Source organism: Hemibagrus wyckioides, linkage group LG07 (genome assembly GCF_019097595.1).
Source record: "Hemibagrus wyckioides isolate EC202008001 linkage group LG07, SWU_Hwy_1.0, whole genome shotgun sequence".
Taxonomy (NCBI): Eukaryota; Metazoa; Chordata; class Actinopteri; order Siluriformes; family Bagridae; genus Hemibagrus; species Hemibagrus wyckioides.
Genome location: NC_080716.1, coordinates 26685543 through 26708112, shown reverse-complemented (window position 1 = coordinate 26708112; position 22570 = coordinate 26685543). Strand labels below are relative to the sequence as shown.

At 39.4% G+C, this 22570-nt stretch overlaps 1 protein-coding gene across 1 annotated transcript; it reads right to left on the bottom strand.

The window, feature by feature from the left end:
• Positions 1-9585: 9585 nt before the first annotated feature.
• LOC131356280 (desmoglein-2-like protein) lies at positions 9586-11244 on the bottom strand. Its single transcript, XM_058395185.1, has 3 exons — positions 11134-11244; positions 10372-10557; positions 9586-9848 (listed from the first exon to the last, which is right to left on the bottom strand). Exons 1-3 carry the CDS (start codon positions 11242-11244, stop codon positions 9645-9647), a joined length of 501 nt encoding a protein of 166 aa, XP_058251168.1. The 3' UTR covers positions 9586-9644.
• Positions 11245-22570: the final 11326 nt, after the last annotated feature.

Here is a 22570-nt window from a genome sequence, read left to right as displayed (position 1 = left end):
TTCTACAGAAACAAGATGTTAAAAATATGGAATGTGTTTGTTAAATTAGGTTGATTTAAAATTAAAATATGTTTAAATATGGGTTGAATCTGATAATGTGCTATATCCAATTAAAATGATCATAGGCTGTAATTGTAATTTTTTTTGGTATTTTTGCTTTTTTGGACAGTGGCAGTAAAAACACAGTGGAGAGAGATGGGATGATCTGCAGCAAAGGGCCTAAGTTGGAACTGAAGCTTGACTGCCCGAATAACAGTATGTGGTACGCGTTCTACCAGGTGAGGCACTTGTTTAGCCATTTATTTATTTAATATAGCCATTTGATTGTAGTTTACAGCCTACATAGAAATGCTTGAGATGATTTTACTTTCAATTAAGGCAATATATTTCTTACTGTCTTTGTTGCTGTCATCTGCCAGCAGTTGTTCTTGAAATGGACCTCATCAATTTCTTTCCTGTTCTACAAATTCCCCCTTTTCATCAGACGCTGGTCTTGTCCAGGATAAATATTGGTAAGTGGTTGTACATTTCAATGTTGTAGTAAATTTGATTATTGATTGCTTCAGTGGAGGCAACTGTGTTTAGACTTCATGTCAACAGACATAAAATAAATGCTTATGATGACTTATATGCAATGTTTTCTGAAATGAAAACTTTCTCCCTGAGACCATCAGTTATAAAAATAACCTGCAAAACTATATTAATTATTTAATTAATTAATAAATATTGCCTTCATTAATGTATAATTCATTGGAGCAAAATTTAACATATTTGAACCACTTATTGAACAACTAGAAGGCTGTTTATCTCTCTGTAGGCATCATGCTCAAACACTGCATCAATCTAATATTTGCTTTGTGTATGTTTTCTGGCTGCAGAGAGGATCATATCAGCCCACAGTGGACAATATGCAAGTCCTCAAGCTGAACTATTGATAGTACTAATTCAGTGATAGATAGGTATTTGATCAATTCAAACTGTTTTTAACACTGAATATGTACATGTTTTCTTGCTTTAGTCTGACAGTGATATTTTTGTGCCTTTTTTACAGTGGACCTTATTCACTTAATAATTTATCATAAAAAGTTGACAGTAAAATCTAGGCAAACCAACTGTAATGCATTATGTGTTGTACTCTATCTTTTATGGTAAAATTCTGGCAACCACAGCTGCCAGTAATTTACAGTAAATTTGAACTTTACAATAAAATACCATAATATGATATACGGTTGTGTTGTGATTTTTATCTGAGAAAGACTGTAATTAAGTTTACAGTATATTTGTTATTTTACAGTAGTTTACCGAGCTGCCAATATTTTACCGTAAAATATACAGATTTTTTGTACAGTGCACATCACAGAGGATAGAAATGGAATGGAAAACAGCTGCTGGTACCACCTGTCAATTTTACAGAATATGGCCTCTTCTGAGTGCCTCTGTATTCCAGTTCCTTAAGGAAGTCCTTCCAAATATGCTAAGCAAGTCTGCAATCACTTACAAAGATGTTAATTTCATCCATTTCCCATCTTTAGGGAATCATGTAACCCATGCCAAGCAAGTACTAAATAGCCTGCTACAAAACCAGGTGTAGATTAAAAAACAAGATAAATTCACTATTACAATACACTTGCTGGGACAGGTGCAAATGCAGATAAGAAAGATATTTACTCAGGCAGAGAATCAAAAATGGCAGCCTAAAACAATATTGTGAAACAGGCATAGGTCAGGAGATTAGCAAACATCACAATAGAGGCAGAGGCAAAACAGAGGGAACATGAAACAGAAACAATGGTCAATGGCTAAATTGTCTTCAGGTGTTAATGTGTGTATGTATGGTGCTTATGATTAAGGGACACACACAGGATAGGCTCTGGAACCACCATAACCCTGAGCAGGAAAAATATCCAGAACCCAAATCTTGAAATGCGTTTCATGCAAGCATTTCATTTGCTGGTCCAGTGTCATGCACAATTGGAGTTGGCCTTGTGAAAGTTAATTAAACACAAAAACACCACAAAATATACATTTACGCAGTAAGCCTTGGAATTACTAACTAATAAAGAATGAGTTTGTCTATTGATTTATCTTTTCAATTTCTTAAAAAAAGCATAAATTAATGACACTAATAATAAAAAACAACAACAACCCATGTGTTCATATTATAACATAAACAAATAATTCTTGACATTAAAATTACTGTTAAATTCATGGTTTTCTGAGAATAAAAAAAAGTAAAATTGCACATGCTAATCAATCAAGCTTTCTTTAAACAGAAATATCCCTCTCCCTCTCAAATGATTATAAATATTTTTTTTAAATAAGGAACATGTGTTAATGGTACCAGCAGATTTGAGACTTTGATCAAAAGAACCATTTATTTTGCAGAGTTATCAGTTTATTATGTAGAGTATGCACACAATCATGGTCTATAATACCATTTCAGAACCTCTCACAACCCTTCACCACATTGAAAAGTAGCAACACTAAAAAAAGAGAGGTGTTTTGTGAACTGGCAAAGGTTTGTACTGTAGAAGGCAAGGTCAGAACTCCTACAGAAACAAGAAGGATGGTTCAAACTTTCTACAGAAGCGGGCAGGACTGGTCAAACTTTCTTCAGGAATGGGTAAGATTGGTCAAACTTTTTATAGTAGTTGGCAGGATCAATCAGTCCTTCTACTTGAGTGGACATAATTGTTTACAGAAATCCTTCACGAAAGAAATCACGAAATATAAAAAATAAGAATACGAATTATACTAAAATACGAAATATAAAAATATAAAAACAAGTTCACAGTAGCAAAAAATATAATAGAATAAAAACAGAATAAAATATAATAAATATAAATAAAGTAGGGTATGTATATATAATATGTATATAAAATAAGAATATGTATATGTGTAAAAGTGTAAAATGTACATACAGGAAGTGTAAAATACAACAGCTGTGATGCAAAGTTATGTAAAATTATAAATTTATATAAAGTTATATAAAGTGTAAAGTGAATAGAGTGTAGTGCAATAGTGTCCAAGGTGTGGCTTCTGCTCAACTGAAATGAAAATCTGCACCCACACCGGCCCTTTGCAGAAAAGATTGGACATCTCTGTTCTAAAACATTTGGCAGGATAGTTCAGAAATTATTAAGGAATAGGCAGGATTAGTTATAGGTCCCCCAGGAATGGTAAGGATTCCTTTAGGTGACATTTTGTTTTACATAGCAATTCCCAATTCACACTCTGTGTTCCCATGACAGACTCCGGATCCACTGCAACCCTGACCAGGATAAAGCCCTTACTGAGGATGAATGACTTAATGCATTTTAGTTTTTGTGCATAAAAAAACCTTTACAGAAACTCCCCCTACTTGGTCAGGCTTTACATACTGCTCAGGTCGGATTTGTTGCATAGATACAGCAAGTGCTATTAAACATCTGCTCCACCTGAGAGCCTGAAATCTAGTATGAAGCATAACACACACTACCTTATACTCTCCTTGGCCTTCAGTGTTATAGGTGATGAGGTTCTGTTCTGGTTCAAATGGGAATGCCTGGTTATTTCCAGGAACTGCTCCACATCACTTCATTAATGGTATATATATATACATATATATATTAATGGCACATTGGCGGCTCAGTCGGGATGGAATGAGAGAGCACTCGTGGCAGTATTTCGTGAGGGTCTTAATCCCGATCTGAAAGCAAAGATGGCGTGCCAGGAGACGAACGTTACACTGTCTTAATACATCACCACTGCCATTCGTCTCAACAACCTACGACACCAGCACTGACCTCCTGCCACCACGCTACACTTTTTATGCCTCCCCGTGCTATGGAATACCAGTGTCCCAGGGAGGAAATGGCAGAGCCTATGCAACTGGGGAGGTCACATGTCTCTGAAGTGGATCGTCAATGCCATACACAGCTTCAGCTCTGTTTCTACTGCGGAAAGCCTTGTCACTGAGTGTTTGAATGCCCGGAGAGGCCAACCACGTCACAGGTAGAGATTGTTAAGCTGGCTTCAAAGGTTTCTCTTCCTGCCCTATTTTTCCATAATGGTTCTCGTATCTCTGTCACAGTGCTAATTGACTCCGGTTCTGCGGTCAACCTTATGGACAACAGCCTGGTACAAGAACTCAGATTACCCATCATTCCATGCACCCTGCCATTAGGAGTGACCGCAGTCAATGGCCAGCCCACTGGGAAGGGCCTTCTCACCCACCAGACACTGCTCCTGGACGTTCAGATCAGATTTTTCATCATCTCCTCACCTTTTAACCCTGTCATCCTAGGCCTTCCCTGGCTACAGCTTCATGATCCAAAAATCTACTGGAAGGAAGGGGAACTAAGAAAGTGGTCTACCTTCTGCCTAGAGAACTATTTTTATGATCACTGCTCCCATCCCTTCCTCTAAACGTCCATCGAGAGCCCCAAAGCATCCCTCCAGGTTACACTCCCAAGTGAATACAAAGACTTCCAAGAGATTTTCTGTAAGGAGAAAGCCACCAAGTTACCCCCACATCGACCATGGGACTGTGCCATTGAACTTCTCCCCAATGCCATGCCACCAAAGAGTCATGTTTACCCCCTTTCACTCCCAGAAAAAAGTGCTATGGAGGAATATATTGAAGAGTCCCTCACAACTGGATACATCCGGCGGTCCACATCACCGGCTGCTGCAGGGTTTTTCTTCGTGGAAAAGAAGGATGGGGGCCTTCGTCCATGCATCGATTACCAGGGTTTGAACGTGATCACAGTTCCTTATCCCCTTCCTGCGCAGTGCGTACAACCTTATCTGGATAAAGGAGGATGATGAATGGAAGACAGCGTTCCACACTACACACAGACATTATGAATATCTGGTCATGCCATATGGACTCACTAATGCTCCCGCCATCTTCCAGTCCCTCATCAGTGAGGTTTTTAGAGACATGCTCCATAAATTTGTTATAGCATAGCATGGAGTAGATTATGGAGTAGATTAGAATGTCATAGATGACATTCTAATCTACTCCACCAGCCGGGAAAAAACATATTTCACATGTTCATGCTGTCCTCCAATGCCTTGCAGAACACAACCTGTATGTAAAACTAGAGAAATGCGAGTTTCATTGTCCTTCCATAACCTTCCTGGGATATGTAATCTCGAATACGGGGGTGGAGATGGACCAAGTTAAAGTCTCCGCCATCACGTCCTGGCCCGAACCTACCACCATCAAAGGACTGCAACATTTCCTGGGGTTTGCGAACTTCTACAGACGCTTTATTCGGAATTATAGCCACATGCCATAGCATGCCCATTGACTTCCCTGCTGAGAGGCAAGTGCAAGAAACTTAAATGGAATGATCAGGACAGAGGGGCGTTTCAGAGACTCAAACAAAGTTTTTCGTCCACCCCCATACTCTGCCATCCTAACCCCGAGCTGCTATTTGTGGTGGAGGTGGACACCTCAAATTGTGGTATAGGGGCAGTGCTTTCCCAGCATCAACCAGGTTCCAGAAAGTTGCATCCATGCACCTTTTTCTCCCGTAAACTCACGCCAGCTGAACACAACTATGACATGGGGAATCGGGAGCTTCTATCTATAAAGGCAGTCTTGGAAGAATGAAGACACTGGTTAGAGGGGGCCCGCCACCCGTTCCTGGTTCTCATAGATCAGTTGGCGTGAGTGTACAGTGAATCTCACATATCTTCGAGAAGTGAAATGACTCAACTCTCGCAAAGCCAGGTGGGCTCTGTTCTTCACGAGATTTAAATTCTCGGTCTCCTATCGTCTGGGTTCTAAGAACGGGAAAGCAGATGCCCTATCACATATTCACAAGATCCTCGAACCACCAGCATGCCCGGAACCCATCCTCCCACCATCCGTCCAAGTAGCCCCAGTGCAATGGAGCATAGTGGAGGAGATTGAACGAGGCCATTTGGCCGAAGCTCAACCTGTCCACCCACTAAGCTCTATGTTCCTCCGCCAGATAGTACTACAGTGGACCCATGAGAGCCCTAGCTCAGGACACCCCGGCATCCACAGAACCATCCAGCTGCTGCGCCAAAGGTTCTGGTGGCCTTCACTCAGCCATGAGGTTGAGGAATATGTACAATCCTGTTCTGCCTGCACACAATCATGTACAAGCCCCCAGCTACCAGAGGGTCTTCTAGAGCCACTACCGATCCCACGTCATCCCTGGTCTCACTTATCTGTGGATTTCCTCACTGACCTCCCAGAATCTCGGGGCTTTACCGTAGTCATGGTCATGATAGACCGGTTTTTAAAGGCCTGCAAGCTGATCCCCATGAAAGCTGATAACCCACAGCTATGGAAACCGCCCAGGCCATCTTCCAGAATGTCTTCCATAATTATGGCCTCCCCGAAGACATTGTCTTGGATTGAGTATGCAGTTCACTTCTAGAGTATGGTCAGAGTTCTGCAGGCAACTTGGCGTCAATGTCAGTCTCAGCTCAGGATATCATCCCCAGTCAAACGGCCAAGCTGAATGGCTTAATCAAGAACTGGGGAGATTTCTAAGAACCTACTGCAGCCGTGAACAGCATCGTTGGAGTGAGTTTCTCCCCTGGGCTGAATACGCCCAGAACTCTTTACACCATTCCTCCACCGGCTTGATCCCCTTTCAGTGTGTACTGGGCTGTCAACCTCCGCTATTTCCCTGGTCCGGGGATAAATAATAAAATAATCCTTATCTGTGGCTGTGACATACACTATGCTGTCACCATAACACAGCATTTCAACTGAGCTGGTCAGAATTGGAACGTTGTCATTAATGTCCTCCACATGAATTGCAAGAGTTCCTGGTGTAGTTTTGGGTGGAAAATCTATAGAAAGTTTTGAAATAATAGAATATTAGTTTACAGGTGATTCACCTATACATAACTTTATAATGTAAGTGTTAATATATTCATTTATTATACAGTGAGTTTATAATTTTGCATCCATGTCATATTTGAAAAGAAAAGAAAAAAACAAACAAAACAGAATTCCACCTTCTGACTGGGGAAACTAGACAAATCAGTCAGATATTATTCGAGCATTAATTCCTGGTTTCAACTGAGACAACTAATACACAAACATGACATTTAATGACATAAAATTTTAGTTTACATTTTAATTTTAGCTTAGATTTAAAATATAAATTGCCCAGTCCACTTCATTTTTGCTCAGAAAGACATGTGCACATGTTTAACATGAACACACACACACACAGTATATGCTAATGCTGGATAAAGTTAGATGAAAAAAAAACTACTGCCATTTTTATAGAGTAAACAAAACAGCAGTGTGTAATCAACTTCATGTTGGAATATTGATCATTTTCCTTACTTCTCATACATTACATGAATCTAGAATCAGGATTGATCTCTAAATTGATTGATTAAAAAAAACACCAACATATTATTCTACACTGCTGTTGAATTCTACATTGTGAGAGGTCAGAGCAGATTCATATTAATGCACTTAATCTAATATGTTTTTAAAGCAACAATTTAAACAGGGTCTTAAACAGTGGGCACTCCACATCATCAAAGTTGAATAATATATTGATTTTTTAAAGTTTTTTTTAACACTGAACAAAAAATGTATACTTGTTGAGATGAAATGTTGAGGTTATTTGAAAGGAGACATTTCTTTAGTATTTATGGAAGGAGTCTCCAGTGTCAGTGGTTTGTAACAGTCAGTCATAGAGTTTGATGCTTTTCAATATACAAAGGGAGAAACATTTGTAGAAATGACTAAAAAGTGTGACCTTATCATTCTTCAAAACATTTTTTTTAAATGTTGTTTACAAGCACACTTCATACTGCAATGCCTCAGTGTGGTAACAGTATCCACAATGCCCTGTTGTTATTATCCTATATCAGTGTGTTATTCTCTATGAATTTCACACATTCATCAGATTCACTCATCTGTATCACTGGTTTACATGTTACACATGTTGAAAGACCAGCCTTGTGGCTACTCTCATCACTGGTTAACTTACCATCGGTCATTGCTAAGATTTTGACATAGTATATTCCATTTTTCACATACTCGGACTCGTGGTCTGGGTATTTGATGAGTCTGACCTCGCCTGTTTGCTCATCAATGCTCACCCATTGGTCAACATCTTTTCCTTTCAAATAACTACAGCAATAAAACAATGCTTTTAATTTTTAGACCTGACAACAATTTCAGCCAACAACTTTAAACAAAGATACAGTATGTTTTTAAACAAGCCCAAAATACAGTAAGAAAAATAAATAAAAAGGAATAACCTCCTTTAAAGGAGAATTCCACTTTCAGAACAACAATTTACAAATAATTTACTTAACCCCTTGTCATCCAAGATGTTCCTATCATTCTTTCTTCAGTTGTAAAGAAATGATGTTTTTTTAGGAACACATTTCAGGATTTTTCTCCATTTGAGTTTGAATTTCTAAAATGCAGTTTAAATGCAGCTTCAGGGGGCTCTAAACAAGCCCAGCCAAGAAAGAAGGCTCTTATCTAGCGAAACGATCTGTAATTGTCTTATAAAATTAAAGTTTTTTATACTTTTTAACCACAAAAGCTCGTTCCAAAAACAACTTCCTCCATGAGGTCAGTGTAAGGTAGCTGCAAGAATGAACACTGCTTAAAATAAATAAACTGGGTTTATGTGATTCAACATGAAACAAAGAATAAGAGAATTGCCAAAAGATAATCAAATATATATCTTTATTTTTTGTTTTCTAATTTTCTGTTCTCACCTGTTAGAATATGAATGAATTCTATTCTTCTCCTTACAAGCCACTGTTGTATAAGTGAACGAAAGCCATTATGTATCGTTTCCTATTCACATTTAAATTCAGTGAAATTTTTTGTGCGACTTTTTGTGCGACTTTTTATATAAAAAGTCAGATTATTATAAAAATAGAGAAAATTGAATTAACAGTAAGCTAAGATAACAGAAATAAAATTAAATAAAGTAAAATAGAAACATATAAAGAAACATATAAAAATAAAGTTAATGCCAAAATGGCCTTTGTTTAAATGCAAGCTTTAATAAAAGTGATCCTGAGATGAATGGAAATGTGAATGAGTGTGTGTGTGCAATCCCATTCAGGGACTGGCTCAAGATAAAGACTATTTCTAGGATTCATCTAAATCATTAGTTAATAATTAAATTAGTGTAATTTAATTACAGTGCAGCTGTAATTAAATTTGACATGCTATAATGTCTAAAGTGTTAATTCCAGCTCAGTCGAACATCGAGTGATAAATAACAAACTGAATTAGAAACTAATTAGAAATTAATAACTAACTGAAACTGAACTGACATTAATAAAGTGAAATTCAGCTCCCATATCAACCTCTGAATGGTTGAGAATTTATACGTTGAAATATTCTGAAATACTTCATGTTTCTGACCGTACACTGAATTGAGTCAAATGTGACCAGTGATAAATTCATTGATAAATTCTACCACTGGCTTCAATTCTATAAGTGATCAGTAAAGGATATGCTATTGCTTAAAATGCTCAAAGTAGTTAACCTCAGATAAAAACTGTAATTTTTATCTATTAAACACTTTCAGGTTTAGAGTTTCTCTCTCTCACCTGACATTAGTGGCAGTTGACATCGTATCAGTGTCTGTGGCTGTGTAGGTGGTGATGACCAATCATCAAAGATCAATGACTTCGCGGTCTTCAGAAACTCTGACATCTTTGACCGCAGGCTGGAAATGAGGGGCTTCGTGCACGTTCTGCACTTTTATCTTAATGGGGTATTCTATAATCTTGTCTTTCACCACTGACTTTTGATAAGCCGCCTTGTTGTTGACCACCACTTTCAGACTGATCTCTTTAAACTCCTCATAGTTCAGCTCCTTTAATAGAAAAGACAATATAAATGTCATAGATCCATAATGGAGTCCATGAGGACTAGCCAAAGGGGTCTGTAATTTCATTGATAGTTTTTTTCTTCCATTTAGATACAATCTTTACCCAGAAATCTTAAACCACCATTCTTTAGTTATTTCTGTTTATTATTAAAGCTCTTAACCGGTTCACATTAATGTGTTTATTGTAATTGAATAAAGCCAGTAGGTTTGATAAATAGAACAAAGAGACAACACATTGTACACATTTAAACAATCAGCTTATTATGTGCAATATGAACAAATCTGCCCAGAAAGGATCAATATATTTTTAATAGATTTTAAGTTATAATAGTTAAAGTGGTTCCCTGACTGTACAACATCTGAGATGTTTTTTTCCAAAAAAGGTTTATGTAGTCTTTAATGTAGACAACACTATTTCCAAAGACAGAGTCACTCAAGATTGTCATGTGAAATAAAGGCTACCAGGACGATCATCAGTTGTGCCACATGTGTAAATGAGCTGTCTTACCTTAGTGACCATCAGGATGCCCTCATTAGTTTTGGGACCTGCGGTGATGTTGAAATAACCAGCCTCATTTCCTGAAATGATGGTGTACACGGCCTCCCAGTTTTCAGTGTATTCCTTATTCTTGTCTATGGTCTTAATCCGGATCACTTTCTTATTCTTGATATTCTCCTCCACACTAGCCTCATACTGCACACAACACACACATTATATAAAGAAGTGTTCAGCCATTTTTCAGATTTCTGTGCTCTGGTTTGATCATTTGCTCGGTGCTGATAGCAACCCAGTCTCACAGAAAAAAAACCCTTCACATACAACCTTTTAAACGCTGAATGTAAACATTATGCCTCTAGCATAGCAACATATCAAGTTTAAGTTTGAATTCTCAATACCAATATATTTGAACTTAGGGAACCTTTACCATCCTTGGTGACCTTCAACTATCTGAATATTATGAATGTGTTACTATATATCTATATATGAAGGAGTGAATTTAATTATTGTATATCAGTCTTATTCAAATAGGGCAGTGAGGAGAGATTAGCCTGGTTAAAATGCAAATCATATAGAGAATCCAAGTTTGATACATGGCTATGCAACATAGGCTTGTGCTAGAATGTTAATATTCAGTGCATAGAAGGTGCTGTGACACTTGGCCCGATAGGTAATACTATTTTTACTGCAAATAATTGAGAGTTATTTCATTTTGAGACAAATGACATTAGGAATTCATTATAACAAATTAATCTATAGAAAAACACTCACAGACACGTTCTCCAATGTGGGGATATTATCACTGATGTCAAGTATGTTGATGGTCACCATCCCTGTTCCTGTCATTGGTCTGTTGTTGGGATCAGAATCTGCTCCATCCATATCTGTAGCCGTGATTAGCAGTTTGTACATTTCTTGTTTCTTTGCAAAAAAAGAAACGTTGAAAATAATCTCATCTCTTAAATCTTAACAACTTAAAAAATGATTGTTTAAAATTCTTTCTTGTATTAAAGGAGCACTCTATAAAAAATATCAGTAGAGCAGAAGAATGCCTCAAATGACCGTGACGAAATTCCCAGTATGAGTACCAAGAAAACCCTGTCATGATGAGGTAAATGAACATGGTTATGCCGGAATCCCCACTGAACTACATTAGCCATCTGCTCCAACACATTTTATTTCACATTTCAAAGTCTTGCCTTTCAGGGTCTGTTTGTGAAAGATTTGTTGTTTCAGCTCTGTGTTTGTTGTGTTTGTGTGTGTGTGAATGTGTGTGTGTTGTGTGTGAGTGTGTGTGTGTTCCACAGCCTCGCTCATAGCCTTTGTTTATTTTCCTTGTATTTAAGGTTTTGGCTTTTTTTGTTCAGTTTTGTTTGTCTTGTACTTTACAAACACATTGTCCACACTTTCATCTGCCTTAGACTTACATGAAATAAATAGATACATAAATACATACATACATAAAATTTTAAGGAATGGTTGTGTGACATTTGATTAATGAACATTGGATATTTTTATTTTTATATCTTTATATTGGTAAATTAAAAAAATGGATAATCACAAAATCTACCAAATTCAAAAAAAGCAGAAGTGCTTTAAAATAGGCCCAGAAGATGGTAATCTTTGTCTCACTTTCATGAGACTGCTGAAAAACTTGTGATTGTGTGGAGTGGTTGTGATGCCTGTATTTTTGTGAGTGATGCTCTCACCTCTCGTTCCAGAGTATTCATACTGACTTTGATTTCACCAGATGTACGGCTGATTTTGAACATCATCTCTCCAGCTGGATCCTGCTGTATAACTTTGTAGGTAATTTTTGAATATGTTGTGCCTTCCTGGTCTTTATCCTTAGCTCAGACAGTCAGACCTCTGTCAGACATGCATTGCTGGTTATTTCTAAAGAATAACTGTGTAAATCATACAAATTAGGGTGAGGAAACAAATGATGTGAGCTCTACCAGTGCTGTAGCAGTTTGATTCAATTTACCAAACCATTTGAAATTACTTAACATCAAATTATTTTTTTAAAGAATTTGACCAAATTTTCATATGACCAAAGTTAAAATTTCACAACAACTGTGCCTCATGAAATATATAGTTTAAGTATTTTGTACATTGAAAGGAAAACATGTGAAACTCCACACAGACAGTAAAGAAGTGATTAAACCAGGGACGTGGAGATGTAAGGTGGCCATGCACTCCATTGTACAACCATGCTGCTGTATTATTAAAACAAACAAACAAACAAACAAACAAACAAAAAACAAACAAATGCATATTACAATAATTTAATAAAGAACCCTTCACTAAACATTTGCATTACATTCAGTACATCACAACCATCACTATCATTACAGAACATGTGATGCAGAGGATACACTTACTTCATAAACATCTTTCTCTCTGTCCAAGATGCCATGGATCTTTACGTAGCTGCTCATTCTGTCTACAGTGAATAAATTCAATTCCTCCTCTAACAGAGAATATATAATATCCGTTCTGGTTTCTTCATCAGTGCTTTTGAAGACAGAGTATTTATTAATTTTCTTCAGCAAAAGAATTCATGGGTTTAAATTAACTAATACAGGATAGTTTTAACAGAATACCCAATAAAAAACTAATAATTAACATGATCTAGAAAATTGTTTATGTTTAACAAATTAATATGTTCATATGATAAAGTTTTGGAAAAATCTCCAGTGTCACTTTGTGACAGTTAATATAATGCTGATAATGCTGTAACTTTCTGTATAAGTAAACTATAAGAATTTGCTGGGAGGACCACTCCTCCATTTCATGGTCCAAGATAAGACCATTTAATGCACAGCGATATCATGTGACCTGCAGATCTCTGTAAGTACATATATTTATGGTTACCACTTCACAAAAAGACTGAACAAGTATAGCTTTCATGAAAGGCGGAAAGAAAAAAGCTCTTCTTTCAAAAAGAATATGGGAGCAGGAGCTTGTCCAGGAGCTTATACTGGGATGAAATTTGGTCATGCAACAAGACAGTGATCCAAATCACACCAGTAAATGGACATTTGTATGTCTTAAGAAGAAAAAAATCAAGATGTTGGTCTCATCTCCATGGTGAGGACCACCCAATTGTTATTTAGGCTCTCATAAACACAAACCTTGAATTGAAAGATTGTGTACTTTCTTGACTGTGCAAGACTGTCTTACAGCACACCCTGTCATTTTTTTATTCCCATCATGGTGAGTACATCACTTACAACTTCAATGCTTTGACCAATTCATGTATCTAGCCACAGGTGACAACTTCTATTTGATCTGGATCTCAAGCCACCCCTATATTCATGATAAAATGAATTCCTGAATTTAATATATGCCACATACATCAAATGCAGTACTTTGACAAATACTTTGCTTTAAGGGGCATAAAACCAGCGGTACTACCCACTAGTGCAGTTTTCGGTCTTCTATACTAATGTAATCCTTTCAAAGCAGATGAATGTTAGTAGTTGTAAACAGTATCTGTCAAGTTAAAGTTTGTGTCATAAACAGAACTTTACTAAATATTATGGTATAACAGTATGGCCTTCATAGCACCTGCTAAACTACTGTGTACATTTACTCACGGAAAAACACAATCTTTACGTCATGCTTCAAAGATTGATAACCAGTGAAAGCTAACTTCTCTGGAAGACTTGATTCTGGAGAAATTCCAATAGTCAGGTATGCTGGTAGGCTTAGTGTACTTTAATTTTGAAAGTATGTTAAAAATGCATTTAGGCAGTTAAAGAGAAAAATAACTAACAGACATCCTCAGGTTAAATACTTTTACTTGAAAGGAATTAAATTTGCTTGTTGATATTCATCCATGTTTTGTAAATAAAATTGTCCAATTAATACCTCTAATTTCTTATTCAATTTGCACCATTTAGCAATTACTAAGAAACTAATGTTTTCAAACTGAAACTATATTTTCATATATACATTAGAGTATTGAAATAGAGACTTTCACTATAATGTAAAATTATGCATTGGTGCCATTTAAGGTCAATGCCAACAAACATGGCCAGTATCATGATATCTATTTATTACTTTTTTTGTGAATAAAATCATAATAAGTATATTTTGTCATTTGGCATCAAATGTTTTGACCTAGACTTTGGGGTCAATATCGGAATGATGATATTTGTAAGGATGCATTCGAGGCAGTAGGATCAGAATCCATAATGCAGATCTTTATTAGAAAACGGCAGCCAAAAGACGTAACGAAATAGGCAGGCAATAGATCAGAACCGGGAAATCAAACACACTGGGAAAACCAAAACCAAAGCCGAACACCAGAACTCGTAGTCAACTAGGGAAGGCAAGGATCACACACAGAGCAATCGTAATACAGAGAATAAAGGCTTGGTACGCACTCTAAAGAGGAAACGATACTTCGCGTAGAACAAAGGCAGCATGCAGTTTAAATAGCCTAGAAACACTGGAAATAAGCACACAATGTTAAAACTCAGGCGAGGGCTCCCTCTGGCATACAGGTTCTGCATACGCTGCTACAGTATTGCGATGAACCTGGATTTAAACTCCATGTTGACCTTGTACTTGGATATTCTTTATAAACAGTCATCTAAATGTAAATAAACTGTAAATAAGTAGAACACTGTTTGACCAGAATTCATGGGTTTAAATTAACTAATACATGTTAGTTTTAAAAGCAATCCCAATAAAAAAACTATACAAGTTAAAGTTTGTGTCATAAACAGAACTTTACAAAATATTATGATATAACAGTATGTCCTTCATAGCACCAGCTAAACTATTGTGTATAATTTAGTATACTATTTAATGTGTTATGTGATTTGGGCCAGTAAAGCAATATTTGTTCTTCAGTTAAGAGATTCACTATTGTTATAAATAGACAACTCATTTGGACTCATTTTGATAGTAACAGACAGAATTGCACATCATGAATGCCATTTATGCACAAACACTTCCTGCCAGTATTTTGTGTAGGACCTTGATTTATGGTCAAAGGGAGCAGAACATCTCATTTCAGTGGAAATACCTCTTGTAGTCTTTTAGTATAAGCAACTATGAACAAATCCAGATTGACTTAAGGCCAATAAAAAGTTTTATCTTAAAAACAATAAGTTACTACAGCCCAAATTTTCTTGCCTGGAGTTTCTTGGTGAATTTCTATAAAATTTACTCTTTGTGACCCATTTCCTCATGTAATTCAACAAAATGGCTCTTCAAAAAGTTTCAGCTTCAGAACGTGCAATAAAAAAGTTCTGTTAAACAAAGTATGTTAAAAACACTGTAATTAATCTTTAATAAAGCCACTATTGAGTGTAGAAATCCTTTTTGTCTCATTTTGAATAAAGTATTATAATATTATATAGTTTTATATAATATATAACCCTTATGTTAAATGTTTACTATGGATGACTCATGGAAAAACACAATCTTAACATCATGCTTGAAAGATTAACAACCAGTGAAAGACAAGCTAACTTCTAAATTCCAATAGTGAGGTATGCTGATTGTGACTAATGATATTCAAGATACTATCTGTTGGGTTATTCTTGCTAATTATAAAGTGTGGGTTCTTGTAGTGCAAGAGCTCTTTTCTATGGCCAGGTCTAATGTGAAAGTCAGTGATGCATTCACATGGCACTACTATCAGGAATGCCTTAGCTGCCTTTTTCTTTAACTTGTAAAACTTCTTTGGGTCATAGGCTTAGTGCACTTTAAATCTGAAAGTATGTTAAAAATGCATTTAGGCAGTTAAAGAGAAAAATAACTTTAACAGACATCCTCAGGTTAAATACTTTTACTTGAAAGGAATTAAATTTGCTTGATATTCATCCATGTTTTGTAAATAAAATTGTCCAATTGATACCTCTCATTTCTTATTCAATTTGCACCATTTAGCAATTACTAAGAAAATAATGTTTTCAAACTGAAACTATATTTCATATATACATTAGATTATTGAGAAATGGAGACTTTCACTATAATGTAAAATTATGCATTGGTGCCATTTAAGGTCAATGCCAACAAACATGGCCAGTATCATGATATCTATTTATTACTTTTTTGTGAATAAAATCATAATAAATATATTTTGTCATTTGGCATCAAATGTTATGATCCTAAACTTTGGCATTAATATCGGAATGATGGTATTGCGATGAACCTGAATTTAACCTCCATGTTGACCTTGTACTTGGATATTCTTTATAGGCAGTCATCTAAATGTAAATAAACTGTAAATAAGTAGAATACTGTTTGACCAGCTCTGGTCTTTTTGGTAACCAGATGATTATTGTGTACATAAACACAAGGACAAATTCTTATTAGAGGCTTTAAATGTGGGGAACATATTTAAAGAATTACCAGAGGTTCTGAAATGGTAAAAATAAATCAAATTGATGCCATCTTACTATTTTTTTAAATCATTTTTAAGCCACAAATACTACCCTAAATTGTTCTTCTGCCTTTAAAATAGTTGATGTAATAATTATAATAGAATTTGTAATAACTTTAATTTTCCATTAATACTTAATTTTACATTTAGTGACCTTCCATAACATTTGTTGCATGCTCACATTAACCTTAATAAAAGCATTTAATAATTATTCATACTGTTAATATCTTATAAATTCAGGATAAATACTCACTTTGATAATATATTCTTCATTGCGATAATCCTTGTTTTCAAACAGTTTTTTTGGAGGGAACATCCAGTTTCTTTTCTGTCGGTGAAGAGTTTGTATCTCTGTTTTATCAGCTTTGACCCACATTACCTGTTCATGCACAAATACATCACACAATATATCACACTTTCATAAACATTTTCATAAACAGAAATCACACTTAAGCAGTTAAAGAAACAGTTTGGTGGTATGCAGGAATCACAGACAGGAGGTATGGATTTCTTTTCAATTAAAGTTCCAATGACTTGACAGCCCACTGACTAAGAGCATTTATTTACTCATTACTGTTAAAATTATTAACATTGTTAAGTGCATATTACAAGAGATTTTCTCATAATTAACCATGTAAACCATACTAAATCAATCAATCCAAAATCAATTCAAAACCAATAGAATCAACTGATATGGAACTATTTTTTTTTTTTACAAAGCATTAAATAATAACTAACTAACTAAACTAACAAACAAATACCCAAAACAAAATAATAATTATGTTAGAATATTAACACAAATAGCATTTGAAATACTTACAGTAGTAGAGAACATGGTTGTGAAAATGCAGAACGTTAGAAACATTGTCATCAAAACAGTAATCCAAACCAAAAGTAGCAGGATGTGTCAGTGTGAGTGTTGGTGTGTTAGTGTGAGTTCTTCAGCTAGAGCTCTCTGCTTTGCAACTGGAGTGTGGGAGGTGCCCGAGTGTGGCTTCATCACATCAATGGACAATATAGAGAAGTCACCCTGGGAGATTGACATATATATTTTCTTGATCCTGCAAAAGAATTTCTGAGTTTCTAATCTTGCTGCTACAATACTCTACAAAGCACATGTCAATATCTTCCCTAATGGACAAATCATGTGATTTTTTTTTTTTAAGTTCAGGTGAATCCGTATCTTCAACAATCCAGTTTGGGTTTTATGCCAGATTTCCACTGAAATTCCATTTTGTTACTGTTCTATGTTCCAATGTGTTCAGAAAATTCAAAGCCACAAATTACCCCCTCATCATCCTTATGGGTACGAGCTTTATGACATAGAGCTCATCAGACCATAGGCACCACACCTCTACTGTCAGAAAACACCAGAGAAGAACAGGCAATGGAGTATTTAAACTCCGGAAGGGGTATGTTTATTAGTAAATGAAAGCGGGTGGAAAAAGGGAGAGTGGAGAATACTCAGCTTGTCTGAGGAGACTGAAAGCCAGAGCTGGAGGGAGATGAGGCCATGCACGGAGGAGCATAGAGTTGGGAAGAGCAGCAATTGTGGAGGAGAAAAAAAAGGAGGAGGAGAAGGTAGTATTCGGGGCAACACGGGAAATAGCGGAAGCTATAGCGCTAATGCTAACAAACGTCAGAGTGATATGGAGTCGGTGTCTAAACGAGACTAGACAGGGATGAAGTGAAGAGAGTGCTCTTAAATAGGTGAGTGGAGGTAATTAACTGAAGAGGTGCAGGTGATCTAAATCAATACTCGGGAGAGTGAGGGCGCTGGTGAGGGGTTGGATCCGGCGTGCCTGTGACAGAACCCCCTCTTCATAGTCTGCTCCTGAGGACCGAGGTCTTTGGCGTCACGGCGGGCGGCCTCTAGCACGCGGAGCGGGGTATTCTGGGTGATGGGTGTGGAAGTCTGTGAAGAGGTTGGGGTCCAAGATGTCGTGACGAGGGATCCACGACCTTTCCTCCGGACCATACCCCTCCCAGTCAACCAGGATCTCCTTGACCGTGTAGACAGAGGTGTCCTCGACCACCAGAGGGAGAGGGGGATCCACTGCATTGCCGGACTCTGTGGAGGGAGAGGGAGAGACTGGTGAGACATACGGTTTGAGTAAAGAAACATGAAAAGTAGGGTGAATTTTGTAGTGTAGGGAGCTCTACTGTGACAGGATTGATGAGCCGTGAGATGATGAATGGACCGATGTATTTGGGACTGAGTTTCTTGCAGGGTAGGCGGAAGAGAGCCACACCTTCTGTCCAGGTTGGTATTTGGGTGCTTCCATCCTCCGGGTGTCCGCTGCCCGCTTATGGCGCCAGATGGCCTGTTGCAGTCTCTGGTGGGCTGAGTTCCAGACTCTCTCACTCTCTTGGAACCAATGTTGAACCGAGGGAACTGTGGAGGGTTCGTCTCACCAGGGAAACAATGGAGGTTGGAATCCGAGTATGCACTGAAAGGGGGTGAGGCTGGTGGTAGACTGGCGGAGTGAGTTTTGTGCATACTCGGCCCATGGAAGGTAACGATGCCAAGAGTGTTGCTGGTGGTGGCAGAAGGTACGCAGATAGCAACTGATCTCCTGGATTTTACGTTCAGTCTGACCATTAGATTGAGGGTGATACCCAGAAGTCAGGCTAACTGTCACACCTAGGCGATGGAAGAAGGCCTTCCAGACACGAGACACAAATTGGGGTCCTCTATCAGACATGATGTTTTCAGGGACGCCGAAGTTCCGAAAGAGGTGCTGGAACAGGCCTTCTGCAGTTTCCAAGGCTGTGGGGAGGCCCTTAAGAGGGATAAGGCGACAGGCCTTGGAGAACCGGTCCACTGCCACCAGGATGCAGGTGTAACCATCTGAGGCGGGTAGGTCAGTGACAAAATCCACTCCTAGGTGTGACCAGGGACGTTGAGGAGTGGGTTGTGGGACCAACTTGCCCGATGGCAGCTGTAGAGGGGTCTTGGCCATAGCACACTCCTGACAACCCCTGACGTACCTTCTGACATCTGAGGTTAGGCCAGGCCACCAGTATCAGGTTTGCAGGAGTGAGAGAGTCTGGTTGATACCTAGATGCCCCGTGCCCAGGGAGGAGTGAGCTGACTGGATAAGACGTTGGCTCATAGATGAGGGAACATACGTGCGGTCCAACGGACATCCTAGGGGAGTCGGCTCAGAGGCACTGGCCGCTATGATGTCATCATCCAAGCTCCACTGGATGGGAGAGACCAACACGCTTGGAGGCAGTATGGGTTCTGGCTGTTTGGAGGGAGTGTCAGGGGAGTAGAGACGGGAGAGGGCATCTGCCTTACCATTCTTGGAGCCTGGGTGATAGGTGACCTTGAAGTGGAATCTGGTAAAAAACAGGGCCCACCGGGCTTGACAGGGGTTCAGTCATTTGGCGTCCCAAAGGTATTGGAGATTTTTATGATCAGTGACGACTGTGAATGGATGACGCGCTCCCTCCAGCCAGTGCCTCCACTCTTCCAGGGCTAGCTTAATGGTCAGTAACTCCCTGTTCCCCACGTCATAGTTCTGCTCACATGGAGAGAGTTTCTTTGAAAAGTAGGCACAGGGATGGAGTCGTGCCGGACTACCATGCTCTTGGGAAAGAACCGCCCCCACACTGGTGGTGGAAGCATCCACCTCCACGATGAAAGGAAGATCGGGGTCTGGATGAGAAAGAAGGGGAGCCGACACAAAGCACTGTTTCAGGAGGTGGAAGGCTCGGTCGGCTTCGGGGTTCCACTGCAGGGTCTTGGGCCCCTTCTTGAGGAGGTTCGTGAGAGGGGTGACGATGGAGCTGTACCCCCCGGTCAACCTCCTGTAGAAATTGGCGAACCCCAGGAACCTCTGCAATTCCTTCACCGTGGTGGGGACTGGCCAGGCAGTGATGGCTTCCACCTTGCCCTCTTCCATTTTAACACCTTCGGGACTGATGATGTATCCTAGGAAACTAGTGGAAGTCAAATGGAAGGAGCACTTCTCAGCCTTTAAGAAGTGATGGTGTTCCCGGAGTTTCTGGAGGACGGTTCTGACATGAATGTGCTCGGTCTCATCCCAAGAGTACACCAGAATGTCGATGTAGACAATGACAAAGCGATGTAGGTACTCCCGGAACAGTTCATTCATGTACCCCTGGAAAACCGATGGTGCGTTAACCAGGCTGTACGGCATAAAAAGGTATTCGTAATGGCCAGTAGGGGTGACGAAAGCCGTCTTCCACTCATCTCCCTTGCGGATCCGGATCAAGTTGTAGGCGCTGCGGAGGTCCAGCTTGGAGAAGAACCAGGCTCCTCTCAGTTGTTTGAGAGCGGCTGGAACGAGTGGAAGGGGATACTAGTATTTCACGGTGACCTGGTTAAGAGCACAGTAATCTATACATGGACGGAGTCCTCCATCCTTCTTGGCCACGAAGAAGAAGCTTGAGGCTGCCGGGGGCTTGGAAGGGCGGATGTAGCCTTGCTTTAGAGCTTCTTGAATGTAATCCTCCATGGCCCGGTGTTCTGGTAGGGACAGGGAGTATATTTTGCCTCTGGGCACTGGGGCATCTAGAAGGTGGTCAATGCAGCAGTCCCAAGGTCGATGCGGGGGAAGCTTGGAAGCCTTACGTGGACAGAACACATCTTGATAGTCCGAGTATTGAGGAGGAATGGACAGTTGTTGTTGTTGGTGTGGGCTCTCTATGGAGGTGGACCGAAGAGCTAAGGTCGGGGTTTCAGGCACCTGGAGCAGGAGGTCGGGAAAACAGCAGTGGAAGCAGCCTCCTCCCCACTTCAGAATCTCACCAGTGGCCCAGGAAATAGTTGGAGAGTGCTCCATAAGCCAGGGACGTCCAAGGATAATCTCCGATGTGGACCTCTCTAGAACCAGAAAGTGGATGTTCTCAGAGTGCAGGAAGCGGATCCTCATGTGAACTGGCCCCATGAAGTAGCGCACTGTCCCCCGTCCTAGGGGACTACCAGTGATGGAGTGAATGTGGTAGTGGACGGCGTTAGGGCTCTTCTTGAGGTTCAGCTGATGGCAGAGGTCGGCAGAGATGAATTTGCTGGCTGATCCAGAGTCTAGGAGCGCATGAACTGTAATGGGAGATACGCCGCATATCAGTTCTACTAGAGTGGTGAGTGGTTTTAAATGATTAGGAGAATAGGTAATAGTACTCACCGCAGGGTGTACTGGGCGTAAGGGACATGCAGGCAGTGCATGTCCCAGTTGGCCAGAGTAGAGGCAAAGGCCCTGGGTCAGCCAGCGTTGTCTCTCGGAGAGTGACAACCTTGAGTGTTCCACCTGCATGGGCTTTGAGTCTGGCTCTAGAGAGGTGGAGGAGGGGGAAACCTTGGGACAGCAATGGAAAATTGGTGAGGGTGACAACCCTGGGTCCGCCAGGCAGCGCTTCCTCCATTCAGAGACTCGAATGGCTGTCTGAATAAACATTTCCAGCCCAATGGAGTCGTCTACGGTGGCGAGCTGCAGACGAACCCCTGGTTCGAGTCCCTGACGATAGGTGGTTAACAGGCCGCACTCGTCCCACCCACTGGCAGCAGCTAGAGTGCGAAAGTGCAAGGTATATTCAGTGATTGAGCATTTACCTTGTTTGAGATGGTATAGTTTCTCTCCAGCACTCGTATCCCCTAAGGGCTTGCCGAAGACCTCTCTGAAATAAGAGACATAAGCGTCAACGGATTGAAGAACCAAGCCATTCTGCTGCCAGAGGGCATCAGCCCAGCGGAGTGCTTTCCCAGTCAGAAGTGAGATGATGAATGCAATCTTTGCCCTGTCAGTGGGAAAGCGGTGGGGTTGCATTTCCATT